General features: G+C 44.1%; 1 protein-coding gene across 2 annotated transcripts in view; it reads right to left on the bottom strand.

The window, feature by feature from the left end:
* The window catches only part of TADA2A (transcriptional adaptor 2A), a 59,512-nt gene that overhangs the window by 30,582 nt on the left and 7,293 nt on the right, over nt 1–21,637 (bottom strand). For both annotated transcript variants that reach the window (XM_070945281.1, XM_070945273.1), the window contains exons 4-8: nt 21,172–21,231; nt 13,671–13,762; nt 11,174–11,331; nt 9,302–9,390; nt 2,000–2,072 (exon numbers count right to left, since the gene is read on the bottom strand). In XM_070945281.1, coding sequence (XP_070801382.1) covers nt 2,000–2,072; nt 9,302–9,390; nt 11,174–11,331; nt 13,671–13,762; nt 21,172–21,231 — 472 coding nt within the window. The remainder of the gene's footprint in view (nt 1–1,999; nt 2,073–9,301; nt 9,391–11,173; nt 11,332–13,670; nt 13,763–21,171; nt 21,232–21,637) is intronic.

The raw sequence follows: 21,637 nt of genomic DNA, 5'->3' as shown, positions 1-21,637 counted from the left end.
TGAATCCAGGAGGACGCCCAAGTTGCGAGCCCTCTCCGTGGGGGCCAGTGATTCGCCCCCAATAGTCAGTGATGGCGTCAACTGACTATATCGGGACGTCGGAAACCACAGCCACTCGGTCTTGGATGGGTTGAGCCTGAGCCTGTTCCTCCCCATCCAGATCCGTACGGCCTCCAGGCACCGGGACATCACTTCAAGGGCACCACATTGTGGTGTGCTGTCTATTCATTTGTTATTAAGTGCAGCTAAGAGGGGTGGGTTCTACTTACCTTTACTACTGGTTCGCAACGGGCCCACGCGCACAAGCAAAGCTTGCACGCACGCTCTTCTGCACATGCACAGAAGCGTTTTGATGACGTCAGGGTCAGTGGGCGGAGCCTCCTGCCGGTTTTGCTATCGGTTCTATAGAACCGGTGTGAACCGGGGGCAACCCACCACTGCAGCTAAGCTCATAATCAGCTAATGATAATTTTCCCGACAGATAGATGTATTTTGTTTTCTTTTTTCCTTGTTTGTTTTATTGTTCTATTATTTTACTCTCACTTTGTTTAAACTTCCTTTTTTTGTTTTGTTTTGTGGTGGGCCACCTAGAGTAGCTGGATAGTGAGATAGACAGCCAATAAATGTAATAATAATAATAATAATACAGGTAGTCCTCCACTTACAACTGTTCATTTAGTGACCATTCAAAGTTACAATGGCACTGAAAAAGAAGTGATTTACGATTTTCATGCTTCCGATCGTTGCAGCATCCCCACGCTCACATGATCAAAATTCAGATACTTGGCAACTGACTCGTATTTATGACGGTTGCAGTGTCCCGGGGGCATGTGATCCCCTTTTTACGACCTTCTGACAAGGGAAATCAATGGGAAAGCCAGATTCACTTAACAACCATGTGGCTAATTTAACAGCTGCAGTCATTCGCTTTAACAAATTTGGCAAGAAAAGTCGTAAAATGGGACCAAACTCACTTAACAAATGTTTCGCTTAGCAACAGAAATCTTGGGCTCAGTTGTGATAGTAAGTCGAGGACTACCTGTAATACCATATGTGCTTACGGTTGGGAGCAACCAGGATGGTCCTCAGTTGTTACTGCCATATGGTCATAAACAGCAGAATCCCAGAGACCTTCTGACATGGCGCTGTTCATTTTAGCTCTCTATAACCAAGTTCCACATTAAAGTTTGCTTTTTATATGCAGTGAGATTTTTCTCTATCAAGCTTCTGCTTGTGTGACAGTTGTAAGGGTGCGTGGCTGTTTTTTTTTTATTACAAACTGTGATTTTTATGCTTTATGAGATGAGTTTTATAATGTAATTATGCTACGAGCTGTTTTGGGAGCGCCTGCCTTGAAATATAAATAAATCATACTGAGAAATAAAACAATCCCCTATAGTGTAAGGATGTTAACATGCTGTGGGAAACATATGTGAAAATGTAACTAAAGTGAGATATGTATTTTCAGATAATAACTGAGAAAGAAAATGAAGCTTTTTGTGTTTTTATCATTGCTTTGCCCAGAGTCACTTGTTGAGATGGGTGTTTATAGAAATCAAATGAAATCAATCCATCAAACATTTTAAGGATGGCTGTTTCTGAGTATTTCAATATTATTGGATATCAGATGACAACTCCAGCCAAATCTCTCTGGGTCTGGAACTAAGCACAGTTCAACCTGGTAAATATTTGGTGGGACATTACCAAGAAACTCTAGAGTTGTAATTAGACTGGCACTGATGATGTTACCTAGTTTGGTGATGAAACGTCTGGAAGCAAATAACCAAGCGCAGAGAGCACCCCACAGTCATTAAGAGTGATTAAAAAAAGAATCCTTGAAATAATTTACTTAGCAACTATTGTACTTCTGTTCTTTGCCTATGTGGACCTGTTCATGAAGTTCATTAGGAATAAAAAAATGACTGCAAGGAATTTTATTCCTTAGGAAGTGGAGACAAGAGGAGGTGTTTAGGATTTCAACCATGGATGCAAAACTCACCGTGTAAAAGATCCGAGTCATCCTCTACAAAATCTATATCTCTTAAATCCCATTCGGCATAATTGTCAAACTCCTGTGGAAAACAGATAAAAAAAAAAAAGAGGAATGGCTCCTGGTTAGCTCTGAATAACTTTAAATCAATATACCCTAATTCACCAAGCTGGAAGGCAGACAAATAATTGAGCGTGGCGAGGTTCACAAACATGCTTACTCATACTTTACCAAGGCTGACTAAACACCGAACCTGTTTTTTCTGAATACGTACGCACAACTCAGTAAACATTAATTAGACCAGCTGGATTCACAAAATAGATTCAAGTAACATTTGGCGGGCTAATCTGTGGTGAAGAGCACTGTGTGTGCACTTATTCATTGATTGGTTTATTCAAGTTCTAGGGCTGCCCAATTCAACCAAGTGACTCTGGGCAGCTTGCAACCGTAAAATTTTAAAACAACTTAAAAAACACGAAAACAATAGAAACATCCATAAGATAAATATGTATAAATGTAAAACAGCAGAGGTGATGATTAATCCGCTAATAGTGAAGCCAAGTAACGGGGCCCTTCATACATTCTGAGCCCCAGGTCTGAGTACATAGCCAAGTTTTTAAAGCTTTGGAAAAGGCCAACAGGGCAGGGGTGAAATCCAGCAGGTTCTGACAGGTTCTGGAGAACCAGTAGCGGAAATTTTGAGTAGTTCGGAGAACTGGCAAATGCCACCTCTGGCTGGCCCCAGAGTGGGGAGGGAATGGGGATTTTGCAGTATTCTTCCCCTGCCATGCCCACCAAGCCACACCCACCAAGCCATGCCCACAGAACTGGTAGTAAAGAAATTTGGATTTCACCACTGCAACAGGATTGGGGCCATTCTGATCTCTGTAGGGAGGATGGGTGGGGTGGAGTGGGGTGGAATGGAATAGGAAATAGAATAGAATAGAAGTTGGAAGGGACCTTGTAGATCATCTAGTCCAACCCCCCTCTCAAGCAGGAGACCCTATACCCGTAATGGCGAACCTATGGCATGTGTGCCACAGGTGGCACGCATAGCCATATTGGTGCACATGCGAGCGCCAGCCAGCTGATTTTCAGGCCTTCTGGGCCCACCGGAAGTTGGCAAACGGGCCTTTTCCGGCCTACAGAGGGCCTTGGGGTGGGGGGTGGGGGAGGCCGTTTTCGCCCTCCCCAAGCTCCTAGAAAGGCTCTGGAGCCTGGGGAGAGAGAAAACGGGCCTACTGTGCCATCACGTGCCAAGAGTGTGTGTGTGTGTGTGTGTGTGTGTGTGTGTGTGTATGTCGCATAGAATTATGGGTGTGGGCACGCGTGCACGCAACACCCCTCCCCTGATGGCAAAAAAATTAGCCATCACTGCCCTATACCATTTCTGACAGACGGCAGTCCAGTCTCTTCTTGAAAGCTTCCAGGGATGAAGCTCCCACAACTTCCGAAGGCAACTTCTGTTCCATGGGTTGATTGCTCTCCCTGTCAGAAAATTTCTCCTTATTTCCAGGTTGAATCTCTCCTTGGTCAGTTTCCATCCATTATTCCTTTTCTGGCCTTCGGGTGCTTTGGAAAATAGCTTGACCCCCCAGTCCTCTCTGTGGCAGCCCCTCAAATATTGGAAGACTCCTATCATGTCTCCTCCCCTGGTCCTTCTCTTCACTAGACGAGCCATGCCCAGTTCCTGCAACCGTTCACTGTATGTTTTACCTTCCAGTCCCCTCATCATCCTAATTGCTCTTCTCTGCACTTTTTCTAGAGTCTCCACACTTTTTTTTTTGTAGTGTGGTGATCAAACCTGGATGCAGTATTCTAGGTGTGATCTTACTAAGGCTTTATAGAGTGGTATTAGCACCTCACGTGACCTTGACTGAATCCCTCTGTTAATGCAATTTAGGATTGCATTGGAGATTCCATAAAGCATTGGCTACAGCAAAAAAAGCCCTTTTCCTAACTCCCACTAGTCAGTACTCTTCTGTGCCCAAAATTTTTGTTGCTAAGAAATGTTACCCATAATTCTATGCACCCCGCTCCCGTGCATACATGCGTCCCCCCCCCCCCTTGCTCCTGGCATGCAATGGCACGGTGGGCCTGGTAGGCCCGTTTTTCTCTCCCCAGGCTCCAGAACCTTTGTAGGAGCTTGGGGAGGGTGAAAACTGCCTTCCCCACCCCCTGGAGGCCCTCCGGATGCTGGAAACGGCCCGTTTCCAACTTCCGGTCCCACAGGCCTTCCCCCCCACCAAGGTTTCCCGTTTCCCTACTTCCGGTGAGCTCAAAAGGCCCGAAAATCTGCTGGCGGAATCTACGCTCTAGCTGAGCTCGCGTGCCCACCGATATGGCTACACGTGCCACCTGTCACACACGTGCCATAGATTCTCCATCACGGTTATAAATGGTGACTACATGACCCTGGGACAATGCAACCATCATAAATACATGCCAGTTGCCAAGCGCCTGAATTTTGATCACATGACCGTGGGGGTGCTACAAAGGTAATAAGTGTGAAAAGTGGCCACAAGTCACTTTTTAAAAATGACATTGTAACTTTAAATGGTCACTAAGTGAATGGTTGTAAGTCAAGGACTACCTGTACACACCTTTGCATTTGGTTGTGACCATGTTTGTATTGTTTCTCTTGTCTGACTTGGAAGAGGGCTCTTCTTTTTTAACTTGCTGAAGATTTATCCTCATCACAAATGGTTAATTGTGATTTACAGTATCTCTATGTTACTTATGACATCTTTTACCATAGAATATAGAATAACAGACTTGGAAGGGACCTTGGAGGTCCTCCAGTCCAACCCCCTGCTTAGACAGGAAACCCTACACCACTTCAGACAAATGGTTATCCAACATCTTCTTAAAAACTTCCAGTGTTGGAGGATTCGCAACTTCTGGAGGCAAGTTGTTCCACGGATTAATTGTTCTAACCATGTTTCTATAAGTTTGAGTTAGTGATGGGGCAAGGCCTTTTTGGCTCTTACTCCTCATGGTTAAATTTTTATTTTGGGTTATTTTAATTTTCAGCTTGCTGTTACAGGTGGTTTGCAACTGTCTTGAGTTTTGTAGGATTTTGTGGAATCATTTTTAATATTTGGGATTATTGTCCTGTTTTAATTAGGTTGGAATCTGCCCTGGGGGCTCCTGAAGCAGAATGTCCAAATAAACAAACATTATACGAGCAGAGGAATGTAATAAAACGAGTAGAATATGTAAATAGGCTTCAAATTGGCCTTTAATCTTTTACTATGAGAAAAGATTTTCCCTTTTATTAATTAGGATCAGGTTATTAAAAGTAAATAATATATTTACTGCTTGTATAAGCACAATGAAATGTTAAGTCTGGTGAGGAGAGGTGAAGCCATACAAATTAATTTATCATTTCAGGCAGGGGTAGGCTTCAAAAATTTTAGCAAGGGGTTCTCTACTCGGTTGCTGGGTGGGTAGGGCCATGCTGAGTGTGGCCTAGTCAGTCTCCTGCATTGGGGTGGGGGGGTGGCTTTTTGTCCTCCCCAGGCTCCGGGGGCTTTTTTCGAGCCTCCAGGAGGGCGAAAACGGCCTCCCTAGGCTCTGGAGGCCCTTCCCGAACTTCCAGTAGGCCCATTTTTTGCCCTCCCCGAGCCTCTGCACGCGCCCTGCGCTTACCTGCATCCAAAATGGCCACGCAGGGACTCCTGGGAGGGGTGGGATGGACGGGGCCAGCCAGGAGTGGGATTTGGGGGTTCTCCGAACTGCACAGAATCTTAGCTAGAGGTTCTCCCAAACCCCTGCGAACCCCCAGCAGCCCACCCCTGATTTCAGGGCATCACAGTGGCTAAAAGCTGGATAGAGGTAGCCTTCAACTTACAATCATTGATTTAACAACAACTGGAAGTTACAACAGCCTCAGAAAAAATGACAACCCTTCATCAAAGTTACAACCATCACACCACCTCTATAGTCATGCGATCACAATTTGAACGTTTCACAACTAAATGAATGGTTGTAAGTCGAGAACTACTCGTACTGTATAGAAAGAACCACAAGCTGTTGATTTTCTCTTATTCATTGAAAAAGATTTTTATACAAATAGTCCTCAACTTACAATAGTTCACTTATTGACCGTTTGAAGTTACAACAGCACTGAAAAAGTGACGTATGACCATTTTTCACACTTATGACCGTTGCGGCATCTCCATGGTTATATGATTTACATTTGGATGCTTGACAACTGACTCACATTTATGACAGTTGCAGTGTCCCGGGGTCACGTGACCCACTTTTTGTGACCTCCTGACAAGCAAAGTCAATGGGGAAACCAGATTCACTTAACAACCGTTAGTAATTTAACTACTGCAGTGATTCATTTAACAAATATGCAAGAAAAGTCATAAAATGGGACAAAACTTAACAGATGTCTCACTTAGCAACATAAATTTGGGGCTCAATTGTGGTCGTAAGGTGAGGACTACTTGTAATGTCCTTCAGCAGAAATCCAAGGTAATTCTCAAAAGCAAACTTATTAAAAATAGCCCAGAAATACACCCTTCAGCATTCAATCAATTGGCAATAGTTGGTCAATGATCTGAAACATGTGTACGATATTATAACAAAAATCAACATTTCTCATGGAGAAATCACAAAATAATGAGATAAGATTGTCAGGTTTCATCAGATAGTTCCAGAACCTGAAACAAAATTTGGCAAATATAAAAGTGACATCGATATTAGTGGGAAAGTAATGAAATTTTCACAATGGTGGAATGGGCTGTGAAAATGAGAACAAAGCACAACCATTTTTTTTAAGACTTGGGATTTTTTTAAAATATCCCACCTTTATTATTTTTATAAATAACCCAAGGCAGCAAACATATCTAACACTCCTTCCTCCTCCTATTTTCTCCATAACAGCAATCCTGTGAGGTGAGTTTGGCTGAACGGGAGAGACTGACCCAAAGTCACCCAGCCAGCTTTCATGTCTAAAGCGGGACTAGAACTCATAATCTCCTGATGATTGGCCCATAGTTACCCAGCCGGTTTTCATGTCTAAAGCCGGACTCGAACTCATTGTCCCCTGGTGATTGGCCCATAGTTACCCAGCCGGTTTTCATGGCTAAGGCGGGACTCGAACTCACTGTTCCCTGGTGATTGGTCCAAAGTCACCCAGCTGGTTTTCATGGCCAAGGTTGGATTACAACTCATAGTCTCCTGGTGATTGGTCCAAAGCAGGGGTGTCAAACTCAAAGCTCGGGGGCCGTATCTGGCCCGCAGGGTGCTTAGATCTGGCCAGCAAGGCCGCCCTGGAAACAGTGAAGGACCAGCCCATGGTGCTTCTGCCAGTGAAAATTGAGTTAGGGAGCGCCGCAGGCGGCCCTCCTGAGCTCCATTTTTGCTGGTAGAGGGTTGCAGGAGGCTGTCGCAGCCAAAAACGGAGCTCGGGAGCCTGTTTTCGCTGGGAGAGTGCTCAAGCCACCATAGGTGCCGACATGACAGTGGTGGGTTCCTCCCGGTTCGGTCCGATTCGGCCGAGCCAGTAGCGGTGACGATATGATGTCACCGAACCGGTTCTCCCCCCTCGCCCTGCCCCCCCACCCTCCCACGTTATTCTTACCTTTTATTTGGCCCCACCCCCAATCTATTGCTGCCTCCTGAGTCCCAGCTGATGACTAGAGGGAAAAAAACTGTTTAAACTCTTGCCGCGGGGCTTCAAAGGGCCGCCCTACAGCTGATCAGTGTTAAAAGCAAACAAATAAGTGCGAGGACTTGGTCGTAAGTGTGAGGACCTTCCAGAAATGACTCTGACCAGCTAGCCACGCCCACCTAGTCACATGACATCCAAGCCACACCCACAAAATAAGCCACGCCCACAGAACCGGTAGTAAAAAAATTTAGAACCCACCCCTGCGACACGAGTGACGTTGAGCTGGCCACGCCCACCCACGCCCACCACGCAAGGTCAAACACAACCCCGATGCGGCCCTCAATGAAATCGAGTTTGACAGCCCTGGTCCAAAGTCACCCAGACGGTTTTCTTGGCTAAGGCGGGACTAGAATCACTGTTTCCTAGTGATTGGACCCTTCACCAGACAGCTTTCATGCCTAGGACAGGATTAAAACTCACAGTATCTCGGTTTATAGCCTGGGGCCTTAACCACTAAACCAATGTTTCCCAAACTTAGGAACTTTAAGAAGTGTGGACTTCAACTCCCAGAATTCCCCATCCAGCATGGCTGGCTGTGGGATTTTGGGAGTTGAAGTCCATAAATCTTGAAGTTCCCAAGTTTGGGAAACACTGCACTAAACTAAACTGGCTTTTTTATTTAAACGATCGCAAAGTGTTATACAAGTAGTCCTCATCTTACAAACACAACTGAGCCCAAAATTTACATCGTTAAGCGAGACATTTGTTAAGTGAACTTTGCCCCATTATACGACCTTGCCTGCCATGGTTGTTAAGTGAATCACTGCAGGTCATAAGTTAGTAACCCGGTTGTGAAGTGAATCTGGCTTCCCCGCTGACTTTGCTGGTCAGAAGGTCGCAAAAGGGGATCACGTGAGCTTAGGACACAGCGATGGTCATAAATATGAACCGGTTGCCAAGCATCTCAGTTTTGATCACATGATCGTGGGGATGCGGCAAAGGTCGTAACTCTGAAAAATGATCGTAAGTCACATTTTTCAGTGCCGTCGTAACTTCGAATGGTCACTAAATGAACTGTTGTAAGTTGAGGTCTACCTGTACGTGGAACTGATTTTTATAAGCCTTGGTGGTGCAGTGGACTAAAGTGCTGTTAAAAAGCACTTAGCTGCCAGCTGCCTGCAATTACTGCGAGTTCAAATCTCACCAGGCTCAAGGTTGACTCAGCCTTCCATCCTTCCGAGGTAGGTAAAATGAGGACCCGGTTTGTGGGGGCAATAAGCTGACTTTGTATAAAATAGAACACCACTTAGGGGGCCCCCAAAAATCCCTACTAAGTAGGTATATACAAAAGTATGACGGCTATTGCTTAACGCAGTGTAAGCCGCCTTGAGTCTCCGGAGAAGGGCAGCATATAAATCGAACCAATAAATAATAAATAAATAAAATAAATAAGCGACCTATATCTTGTCAAAAGAAGAGCAGGAGGAGGAGGAATCTAAAGTGGGCATTTCAGTTGCCTGACTGAAGTGTGTTGCTTAGTGCAATGGTTCCTGGTCCATTCAAGTAAGCATCCAGATAAAATTATATTTATTCATAGCTAATCATAATACGGTTGTTTTATATACAGACACAGACGTAAATTAAAAAAATAGCTAAAACAGCAGTCAACTCGGAGACATTCTTACCTCAATGAAATCCGCCCTGGCTGGCATGTATCCTGCCATATCCCTAGAAAGAAGGGAATCAAAGGTAGGCCGGGGAGGATCTTCAGATGCTAAATAAATAAATAAAATAAAATGCATTGTCACAATTTCCAAAGCTTACTAAGAGAAAGTAAGTTCAGCAACTTTAAGGTGTGTGGGCTTCAATTTCTGATGCTGGCTGGGGAATTCTGGCAGTTGAAGTCCACACATCTCAAAGCTGCCAAGTTGAGAAGCACTGATAAGACTTTTTAAACAAAAGAAAATTATTTGGTTAACTACTATTTGGTTAGAGCCTTGGTAGTACAGTGGTCTAAGGCACCCTGTTATTAAGCTGGTTATTAAGACCAGCTGCCTGCAATTACTGTAGGTTCGAATCTCACCAGGCTCAAGGTCGACTCAGCCTTCCATCCTTTCTAAGGTAGGTAAATTGAGGACCCAGTTGTGGGGCAATAAGCTGACTTTGTATAAATATACAAAAAGGATGAAGACTATTGCTGAACAGATTGTAAGCCGCCCTGAGTCTCCGGAGAAGGGCGGCATATAAATCAGATTTAAAAAAAACAAACAAAAAACCATGTGCTGGTATTTCCTATAATTTATGTACAGTTTCAATTTCGGTAGCTGCCTTCCTGCAAGCAACTCAACTTACAGTTAAAAGCAAACAATATAACTAATTAAATGACAGGAGGAAAAACAGAGAGGAAAAACGCAGCAATCTGTAGCTCAGGGGTGTCAAAATAACGGCCCATGAACCATGTCATTCATTTAATGACTGCTGGGGAAAAAAAATAGTAAAAATGCATCTGGTCATATGGTGGTCCTTTTTATGACCGTCACGACCGATGACCATAACGGGCAGACTCCATTATGGTCTGATGCTAATGCCTCCTACTAAGGCAGCATTTAACATCCAGCTGCCTGCAATTACTGCGAGTTCAATTCTCACCAGGCTCAAGGTCGACTCAGCCTTCTATCCTTTCTAAGGTGGGTAAAATGAGGACCCAGTTTGTGGGGGCAATAAGCTGACTTTGTATAAAATATACAAAAGTATGAAGGCTATTGCTTAACGCATTCTAAGCCACCCTGAGTCTCCGGAGAAGGGCGGCATATAAAAATAAATAAATAAATAAATAAAAAATGGTCTAAGTCAGGGGTTTCCAACCTTGGCAACTTTAAGGCTTGTGGACTTCAATTCCCAGAGTTCCTCAGCCAGCTTTGCTGGCTGAGATCTCTGGGAGTTGAAGTCCACAAATCTTAAAGTTGCCAAGGTTGGAAACGCCTGGTCTAAGTCAAAGGCTAGCACCTAGTTAAGCCTTTAACTCCCAAAATTCCAAGCCTATGTGAATTCTGGCAGTGTTCATTTCAAAATACCTAAAAAAATAAAATAAAAAAACAGGTTAGGGAGATTGGTATTTAATACAGCAGTGATTCTCTTTTCTTCGCCAGGGACTCCTTTTAAATATCTTTTGTGGCCATGGACCACCGAGACTTAACTCAAGATTTAAATCAAAACATTTCTTCAAGCCTTTGCGGGAGCCCCCTGTGATGACATTGCAGCCTCCAGGTGTCCGTGGCAGTGGTGGGTTGCCCCCCCGATTCAGACCGGTTTGCAAGAACCAGTAGTAAAACCGGTGGGAGGCTCCGCCCTCTGACCCCGACGTCATCAGGAAGCTTTTGCGCATGCATCCCATTGCAAACCGGTAGTAAAGGTAAGTAGAACCCACCTCTGGTCGGTGGGCCACAGGTTGAGAACCACCTTTGATGCAAATTTGTCTCTAATAAACCCCATTGCTGTCTTGAAAGCCTGAAGAGGAACAGGAAATATTTTCAGCTTTCTTTGTGGCTGGCACTTACCAAAAAACGGAGTGGCTAAGCTGGTTTGCTGCTTTTCCCCCGTCTGCTTCAGATGTAATAAGGAGGATGCGAAAAGGGGGTTATTGATGAAATGTTTCATGTAATGCTTTTCACACTCGTCTTTCGTCTTTGTGCTCATCTGGTTGGCTACATCTTGCCTGTAAGGGGCCAAGAAATAAGAATAGTAACGTGCCTGGTTCATAAAATCTGTGATGACTATAAGGTAAAGGTAAAGGTTCCCCTCGCACATATGTGCTACTTGTTCCCGATGAGCGGTGCTCATCTCAGTTTCAAAGCTGAAGAGCCAGCGCTGTCCAAAGATGTCTCCGTGGTCATGTGGCTGGCATGATTAAATGTGGAATGCGCATGGAATGGTGTTACCTTCCCACCAAAGGTGGTCCCTATTTTTTCTACTTGCATTTTTTACGTGCTTTCGAACTGCTAGATTGGCAGAAGCTGGGACAAATCATGGGAGCTCACCCTGCTATGTGGCACTAGGGATTCGAACCGCTGACGTGCTAACCTTTTGATCGACAAGATCAGCGCCTTAGCCACTGAGCCCTATAATGGATGACTATAGTCCCTATAGTGATGACTATAGAGATGTGCAAAAACTGTTGATTCAGAAATGAAATGATTTGGAGAACTCTGGAAAGGTTGGTTTTCTTTTGGACCATGCCAGTAACTCTCCGAGAGGTTGCACAGGCACAATCTCAACCACAGGCCGTTGTCAACCTCTTACTTCAAATTGCATAAAAGGCCTTGTTTGAACTGTGGACTGGTGTTCCAAGAATAACCCCAAATTCCCTCTGAAACCTAATAGCATCCCATTAAGGTGGACCTGGTGCGGACCAATCTAGTTTAATCAATCTTGTTATGTCTTGTTATTTTCTGTTATGGATTGCACCAGTAGAGGCTAAACCAATTTCGTTGTATACATGATGTACAATGACAATAAAGGCTATTATTATTAATGAAAAGAAGGATTAGGGGTGACATGACAGCAGTCTTCCAATATTTGAGGGGCTGCCACAAAGAAGAGGGAGTCAACCTAGTCAACCGAGGTATGATAATGCAGTGGTTAAAATGCAGTATTGGAGACTAACTCTGCCCATAGCCAGGAGTTTGATCCTAGCAAGTCTTCCATCCAAATTGTTGGGGGCAACATGCTGACTCTGTAAACCGCTTAGAGAGGGCTGTAAAACACTAGGAAGTAGTATATAAGTCTAAGTGCTATTCTCCAAAGCACCTGAAGGCAGGACAAGAAGCAAGGGATGGAAACTAATCAAGGTGAGAAGCAACCTAGAACTAAGGAGAAATTTCCTGACAGAACAATTAATCAGTGGAATGACTTGCATCCAGAAGTTTGAGTGGTCCAACACTGGAGATTTTTAAGAAGAGACTGGACAACCATTTGTCTGAAATGGTATAGGGGTTTCCTGCCTAAGAGGGGGTTGGACTAGAAGACCTCCAAGGTTCCTTCCAACGCTGTTATTCTGTTAATCAAATAGGTCTCACATTCCTGTTGTGGGGTGAAGCGTCCAAGAACTCCAAGGTCAACAAGGAGTGATCCATCATTGAAAAAAAACTGATACCATCCACCAACTCCAGAGCACATCAACACTATTCCAAGATTTAAAAAAAACCAGTCTAACATGTGACTCTGACTCCATGAGACAAGCCAGAGTTAACTTGGCTGAAGTCCATGGTAGCCTTGATTTACAACAATTGAGCCCAAAATTTCTGTTGCTAAGCAAGACAGTTAAGTGAGATTTTAGGACCTTTCTTGCCATGGTTGAAGCGAATCCTGCAGTTGTTAAGTTAGTAACACGGTTGTTAAGTGAATCCGGCTTCCCCATTGGCTTTGCTTGTCAGAAGGTCGCAAAAGATGATCAAGACATTGCAACTGTCGTAAGTATGAACCAGTTGCCAAGTGTCCAATTTTGATCACATGATCATGAAGATGCTGCAATGATCGTAAGTGTAAAAAGTAGTCATTGATCACTTTTTTAGTGGCACTCTGTAACTCAGTCGCTAAACAAATGGCTGTAAGTCAAGGACTACCTATAATACCTTTGCCTTCTCTCTTTCCCCTGGTCCCATCCTCATGACCATTCTAACTGTGCAGATAGTCCTCGATTTAACGACCATTCAAAGTCCTGGAAAAATGGAGTTACAACCCAGTTTTAAAGTTTTGATGGTCAGCCCCCTCCCTTGCAGTCACATGACTGCATTTTAAGACAGTTTTGCAAAAAACCAGAAGTTACATTCGGTTTTTGGCAAAACTGTGCCATAGCGAATGGGTTTGCTTGATATTTGGGGACATTCATTTAACAACCTCTGCAAAAATGGTGACCAACCTCATTTACAACCATTGTCACATGCAACTGTAATAGCCCCATTAAGCTATTACAGCCCCAATATGTCAAGGACTACCTGTATATACCCACTGACATCTGGAAGATTCCACAACTAGTTAATCCTCAGCAACTCTCACCAATTTCCAAAGCCACAATCCATCACTGCTTCCAGAAGAGCCATTTCTTCCTGAGCGGTCCAGGTAGGATCAAGGACGGGGAAATTAGAGGTCTGCAGTGGGAAGCAAGCATCAAAAGAAAATCATTTGGGACTGCAATTGTGTAGGCTGATGGAATTCCCATGAACCCCCATAGGAAGGAATTTTATTTGCATTTCCACTAAATATGCGTGACAGGATAGACAGACGTGTTCACACACATAGAAAGAGAGAGAGAAGAGACAGACAGATACACACAGAGAGAAAGAGAGAGAGACACAGACAGAGAAAGAGACAGACAGAGACAGAGAGACAGATACACACAGAGAGACAGAGAGACAGAGACAGAGAGACAGATACACACAGAGAGACAGAGAGAGACAAAGAGAGACAGATAGACAGATACACACACACACAGAGAGAGAGACAGAGAAAGAGAAACAGAAAGAGAGAGACAGATAGAGAGAGACAGATAGAGAGACAGATAGAGAGAGAGAGAGAGAGAGAGAGAGAGAGAGAGAGAGAGAGAGAGAGAGAGAGAGAGAGAGGTTTATTTCCTGGTAATAACTCCTTGAATTCCGATCTCTTTCCGGCAACTATTGCCAATCTCTTTTAGGCAATCCAAATTTTGGGTTTTATATTTGGGTTTTAATTTTTGTAAGTAGCCCCGAGTCGCCATGAGTGAGTTGGGCAATCATAAAAGTTTTCTTATTAAATAATAAATAAATAAATAAACCAAAAGCCTAAACATAAGTTATCAGATGTTGGGAGTTCTAGTTGCAGAAATAGGCCACTTACCCCCACAAAGATGAACTCTGGAATTCCAAACATTATAACACAGAGAAAAGAACTTTTTAATCTATTTCACACATTTTTAGGTGGAAGGATTAAGCAGAGCATGTTCAGTTGTGTGACAGGCCCGTCTAGCCCAAAGATATATTTTCAAATGATGTGCAGCGTCACAGTGACAAAAGATATCAAAAATGGAAAACACTTAAATCATTTTAATGCCCCAAAATCTATGAGATGTCATGAGAACTTGTGACACTTATCTACCTCACAAGGTTTTGATTCTTCATACAAACACACATACACGTATATTGTGCATGTATGTAAAACCTCTTTTTTTTCTCTCTATACGCTTACAAACACATATACACACAGTTGACCATTTGCAAATATGAGAGTAATGAACAGTAATAAAAATCATTTTACAACCAATGTCTGCATTTACTGTACCCACATCAAAAGCCTTCATTGGGAAACTGATTAAAGGTCCAGTCAGTTTCAGGAAGAAGCTGTTAGCCTGGGGGACTTCTAATCAAGTAGTCCCAAAGGTGCTTTTTCAGGAGGCAACTGAACTTTCTTGTTTTTTCTTTTGAAGACGTTTTGATTCTCATCCAAGAAGCTTCTTAAGCTCTGACAGGATGGTGGGGAATGGAAGGATTTATGTCGGCTGGCGACACCCAGGGGGAGAGCCTTCTCTGTGGGAGCCCCTGCCCTTTGGAATGAACTGCCCCCGGACATACGCAAGATCTCTGACCTCCGAGTTTTCCGCTGTGCTCTTAAGACCCTGCTCTTCCGACAGGCAGGGCTAGCTTCATAAGTTGAGTTTTAAATTTGGAATTCTTAAATTTTTGGGTTTTTTAGTTAATTGGCCTTAAATGTAATACTTTTAATAATTTTTTAAATTTAAATTGTGATATTTGTATTGTGTTTTTACCTGGCTGTACACTGCCCCGAGTCCTTCGGGAGAGGGGCGGTATAGAAATAAAATTATCCTTATCCTTATATTCCTCGCAGACAGCTGGTCATTTGCATCCTTTTTTCAAGGACCCTCCAAAAGGATGCAATTACCAGCTGTCTGCAAGGAATATTCCTTCCATTCCCCACCATCCAGTCAGAGCTGAAGAAGCTTATTGGATGAGAAGCGAAATGTCTTCAAAAAACAAACAAACAAACAAACAAACAAACAAACAAACAAACAGGAAGTCCAGTTGCCTCCTGAAAAAGCACCTTTGGGACAACCATGGCCTGGATGACAGAGAATCTCTACAGACTTCTAATCAAGTAATTAAGCTTACAGAGCTGAGTTTGTTCGTTTGCCCATGGCACAACAACCTCTCCATGCTGTCAGGGGGCAAAAAGGAGGAGGAGGAAAGGGGTCAGGCACAGGACACTCTATGAGAGAGAACTTTATCTGAATTACAGGACAGGAGTTTCCTTTCTCTCTCTCTCTCTGTTCACTTAGCAACCATTTCAGTAAACAACCGAGTCTTCAGAAGCAACTGCAGTTAATAAATCAAGGACTCCCCCATACATATGCCTATAAGAAAAGGATTTTTAAAAAACTCACGCCTTTAATTTTATGGCTCTTATTCTCTACCTGCATTTGGATCAATGGTGGTTATTCCCAAAGGTCAAACCATCGTGGATATGTATATTCGTAGTACTTTTTAAAACATTTAAACAAATAACCATATCAGGATACAGCATTGATTGATGTTCTAGTGCCGTGATGGCGAACCTATGGCACGCATGCCACAGGTAGCACACGTAACCATATCAGTGGGCACACAAGCTCAGCTTCCGATGGGACTGTAAGTTGTCAAACGGGCCATTTTTGGCCTCCGGAGGGGTAGGGAAGGCTGTTTTCACCCTCCCCAGATGCCTAGAGAGGTCCTGGAGCCAGATGAGAAAGAAAAACTTAAAATATGGGTATTTTAAATTATGGGTATTAATTCAGCCAAATTTATTTAATTCATTTTATTCGATTTTAAATTTTGTATATCTATGTGTTTTATTTCATGGCTGTGCACCGCCCTGAGTCCTTCGGGAGTAGGGCGGTATAGAAATTCAATAATAAATAAAAAACGGGCCTTCCGGGCCATTGCGTGCCAGGAGCGGGGTGAGCGGGGTGGGTGGGTGGCTCGCATAGAATTATGGGTATGGGCACGTGTGTGTGTGACCCCCCCACCCCGCTCCTCCCCCTTCCTGGCACACGATGGCAAAAAGGTTAGCCATCACTGTTCTAGTGCAGTGATGACTAACCTTTTTCTCTTCATGGGTCAAAAGCGTGAGTATGCGCATGTGCCAGCTGGCACCCATAATGCAATGCACCCCCCCTGTGCATGCGCACACGACCCCTCCACGTTCCCCCTGCTCCCCCGCACATGTGAACACAACACACATGCATCTCCTGCATGTGCCCCCTCCTGCGCATCCCAAAAATCAGCTGGCTGGTGGGAGACGCACGCATGCACGGTGGAGCTGAGCTGGGCGACGACTTGCGGGCCCACAGAGAGGGCTCTGCATGCCAGCTGTGGCACCCGTGCCATAGGTTCACCATCACGGTTCTAGTGAGAGAGAGTAGATTACAACTTTTATAGGGTTTCCGAAATGCTGTCTAACAGAAGGAACTGGATGACTTCCTCTCACCTAAATTAGGCTCCTAAAATGAAGAAAGACCAGGAGACAAAATTTTGGTTCAGCTGCAGGGCTTAAAAAGTTCTCAAAGGTACTGTGAGGTTTAATTCTGTGTTTTGTGCACTTGGCTCCAATTGGTGAATTCGAATAAAAATAAAGTATAATCTTCAAGAATGAATTCTCTTGCCACTTCCTGCTTTACACAACTTTAAAAAAAATAATATGCAGGCCTACAACATAAATTAGAATATTAAGTACAAAGTTCAATGTGCTTAGATGAAATGGTTGAGTGATTTGCTTTGATTTTATTGACATAATTTGAAGATTATAATCACAAGAGTACAAATACAAGAGGCTAAACATTTGAAGAGCGGTTGTAGGAATTGGGTATGAGTCGTCTAGCGAAAAGAAGGACTAGGAGTGACATGACAGCAGTCTTCCAATATTTGAGGGGCTGCCACAAAGAAGAGGGAGTCAAGCTATTCTCCAAAGCACCTGAGGGCAGGACAAGAAGCAATGGGTGGAAACTAATCAAGGAGAGAAGCAACTTGGAATTAAGGAGAAATTTCCTGACAGTGAGAACAATTAATCAGTGGAACAGCTTGCCTCCAGAAGTTGTGAATACTCCAACACTGGAGGTTTTTAAGAAGAGATTGGACAGCAATTTGTCTGAATCACAAGGATTCCACTACTTTCAAGTGAGATAGCCAAAACCCCACACAAATATATGAATGATGGTAGTCTCTTTTGTAAAAGAAGGATACTTTAAATGGTTGCAGGAACTGGGTATGTCTAGTCTAGTGAAAAGAAGGACTAGAGGAGGACATGATAGCAGTGTTCCAATATCTCTGGGGCTGCCCCAAAGAAGAGGGAGTCAAGCTATTCTCCAAAGCACCTAAGGGCAGGACGAGAAGCAACGGATGGAAGGTAATTGAGGAGAGAAGCAATCTAAAACTAAGGAGAAATTTCCTGACAATTAGAACAATTAATCAGTAGAACGGGTTGCTTTCAGAAGTTGTGGGTGCTCCATCACAGGAGACTTTGAAGAAGACTGGACAGCCACAGGAATGATGTAGGGTCTCCTGTTTGAGCAGGGGGTTGGACTAGAAGACCTCCAAGGTCCCTTCCAACTCTGTTATTCTGTTAAGTTGCTTTATATTCAATTTACTGTATTTTTCGGACTATAAGGCGTCCAGACTATTAGACGCACCTAGCTTTTGGGGAGAAAAACAAGAAAAAAAAAATCTGCCTCTGCCTCTCAGCAATTTGCCTCCTTGCAGCAAACAGCCTGGTCAGCTACAGCACAGCCTGATTTAGCACAAGCAGCTGATTGGTGTTCGGATTGGCCTCCCGGAATACAGCCCATCAGCTGTTCCAGGTTGCTGGGATCACCACAGCCCATCACCAGCGCCACCTATCGCTGCCTTTGCATGCCCCATTTTCAGCCTCTACACCCCCCATTTTCGGCCTCCACACATCCCGTTTTTGGCCCGTTCCAGGTGGTGGGGATTGCCGCCGCCGTTGCCTATCCCTGTCGCCTGGAACAGCTGATCGGTGGTATTCCAGGAGGCAGATCCAACCGCCAATCAGCCGTTCGTGCTAAATCAGGCTGTGCTGAAGCTGACCAGACTGTTTGCTGCAAGGATGCAAATTGCTGGGAGGCAGAGGCCGAAGGGTGGGGGCCGGTGGGTGGGCGGGGCTTTGGCAATGTTCGCTCTATAAGACACACAGATATTTCCACCCACTTTTGAGGGGGAGGGGGAGAGAACATCTTATAGTCCGAAAAATACGGTCGTTTTGAGTTTGTTCCAGTGGGAATGGGTGAATTTCATTCCTGTTCATACTTGCAGGCATAGAAAATGCTACCCATATGTGCCCCTAAAAAAATCTGATGAGCTTACAAATGTGCATTGCTGACTAACAGATTTAACATGCAGAATAGTCCAAATGAGGCAAACTGCTACTTACATACTGACATTTTAAGAGTTCCAGCGGCACCCCACAGGAATTTTAAATAATTATGCCACACAAAGTAAACATTACTCAAGCTGTAATTATTGTTAGTTATGAAGCATTGTTACAGAATGTAACGAAGAATTTCTTGCTAATTTAGCTGTCGGCCAGCTAATCCTAGAGGGAACATTGGCATGGGTGATTAAAATAAAATAAAGCAAAACTTGCTTTAGGAGTGTTAATGGGTTGGAAAATGTTAATTGTTCTGCATGACAAATTATTAACAAAGGTATTTTCTGATTCAAACTCTACCTGAACAAAAGCATTACATAAGTAACATTTTGTTCAGATGCTCCCAATTGGACACATCAACTGGGGGTTGTGGAAATTGGTTGAAATTAACATTATCTGGAGTCCACCCAGTTGAGGAAAAAAACAAACAAGTTTATTACAGGTTTATTATCTTCTAAGATTGATGTGGACAGCCTATATTTCCCCAGCTTTTTCTTGGTGGTTCTTGCTAAATTAAACTACTGAAATTCAGTTTCAAACCGTCAAATTAAGAAGCATGTTTTTTTCCTCTCTGCAAAAAAAAAAAACCAACAAGGCACAGGAGGTTAGTTGGTGGCTTCTGGGGTCCATTTTATTTGAGAACTCTCCAAAAGAATTTTTATTTTACTTGTTAATTTTATTTGTTGCCTATCTCACCGTGGGGCGACTTTAGGCACTTTACAACAATAAAAAGGAAGAAATGAAAGGAGTTTTCCCAGGACAGAAGATAATAGACCAATAAAAAGAACATAATGAGAACACATCAATATGATAACCGAAAAAGACGGGATGACGGAGAGCAGAGAACAAGGGGAGGAGGGCGAGGTAGAGTCTGCCATTAACCTAGCAGCCACTTCTAGCTAGTGTTTATATTTAACAAATAAATAAGTAATAAATAAAAGTATCTTGAAAATTTCTTTCCCATGTTTTTTGGTTATCTTATTATTCCCATACTTTCAGTGAGTGAAATTTAAAAGGCTAGACCAGTGATGGCTAACCTTTTTGCCGTTGCGTGCCAAAAGCGGGGGGAGTCGTGCACGTGTGTCCACACCCATAATTCAATGCTCCCCCACACCCCACCCATGACCCCCCCGCGCTTCCCCCACTTTTGGCACGCGACGGCAAAAGGATTACCGGTGGGCCCAGTAGGCCTGTTTTTCGCCCTCCCCAGGCTACAGAGGCTTTCTTGGAGCCCGGGGAGGGCGAAAGCGGCCTCCCCCCCCCTGGAGGCAGGAAATGGCCCATTTCCTGACTTCCGGTGGGACAGAAGGCCCGAAAATCAGCTGGCCAGCGCACACGCTGGAGCTGAGCTAGGGCAACGCTCATGTGCCCACAGATATAGCTCCGTGTGCCACCTGTGGCAACATAGGTTTGCCATCACGGAGCTAGACCTAAACATAAAACTTCCCCACACCTGTATGGATAGGACATATTCCACAAAGAGGGAGGCAGTTTGGTGTACAGGTTAAGGCAGGGGTGTCAAACTCAATTTCATTAAGGGCCGCATCAGGGCTGTGGTTGACCCTTGGGGGTCCAGGTGGGCGTGTCTGACTGGGTGGGCGTGGCCATCTTGACACCACTCCCCAAATTGCTGGTATGTTTCCTCTTTGCATTTGGTAGACAGAGCCGAAGCAACACTGGCCCGATGTTTCCTATTTGCTTTGGATAGACCAGGCCGAAGCGTACGGGCTGGCCCCTTACATTTTCCAGGACGGCCTCAAGGGCCAGATCCAACCAAATCGCCGGCTGCATCTGGCCTACGGGCCTTGAGTTTGACACCCGTGGGTTAAGGTGCTGGCCTAAAACCAGGAGACTATGAGTTCTAGTTCTGCCTTAGGCATGAAAGCCAGCTGGCCGGTCACTCTCAGCCCAGCCCACGTCAAAGGGATTGTTGTTATGGGGAAAATAGGAGGAAGAAGGAGCATTGAATATGTTCACCAACTTCAGTTACTTGTAAAACTATTAAAAGCGGAATAAAAAGCTAATAAATAAAAAAGGATAGATGGCAACAACTGATGAAAGCAAGACAGAGGAATTAGAACGGTATATTTACCATTATTTCATAGGAATGGTCACTCTGATGCTTCTTATATTCAAATCCTCTTGTGAAGCACTGGAAAACAAGGTTCGTGTTTTTTTTTTCTTCGTTCTTGATAAAAGCGGTTTTGAGGAATCACAAAGTACGGGGTCCCAGCCTCCCCTTCCCACCAATACCACCACATCATCCCAAGCAAAAAGGTCTTGTTATTGTTGTCATTTACAGACACATTTCCAGCAAACATTTTCCTTGTGCTGGCATTGTTTCATAAAACACGTCAAGAAATCACACACCCAGAATAAAGCTTTGGGGGGGGGGGGGGAAGGAACCCCTCTCCCTTTCAAACCAGGTGAATATGATCAATGTCGAAAATTGACAAGGAGTCTCTTCTGGAAGAAAGAAGAGAATTCTTCTCCGTTTTCACTTGGCCTGTCCAATAAAAAATCAGCCCCAGCGGCCAAGAGATCGTCCTTGCATTCTC

This window comes from Pituophis catenifer, unplaced genomic scaffold, assembly GCF_029215685.1.
Source record: "Pituophis catenifer annectens isolate HBS135680 unplaced genomic scaffold, rPitCat1.0.hap2 SCAF_1, whole genome shotgun sequence".
In the NCBI taxonomy this organism is placed as follows: domain Eukaryota; kingdom Metazoa; phylum Chordata; class Lepidosauria; order Squamata; family Colubridae; genus Pituophis; species Pituophis catenifer.
This window is presented reverse-complemented; position numbering and strand designations above follow the sequence as displayed.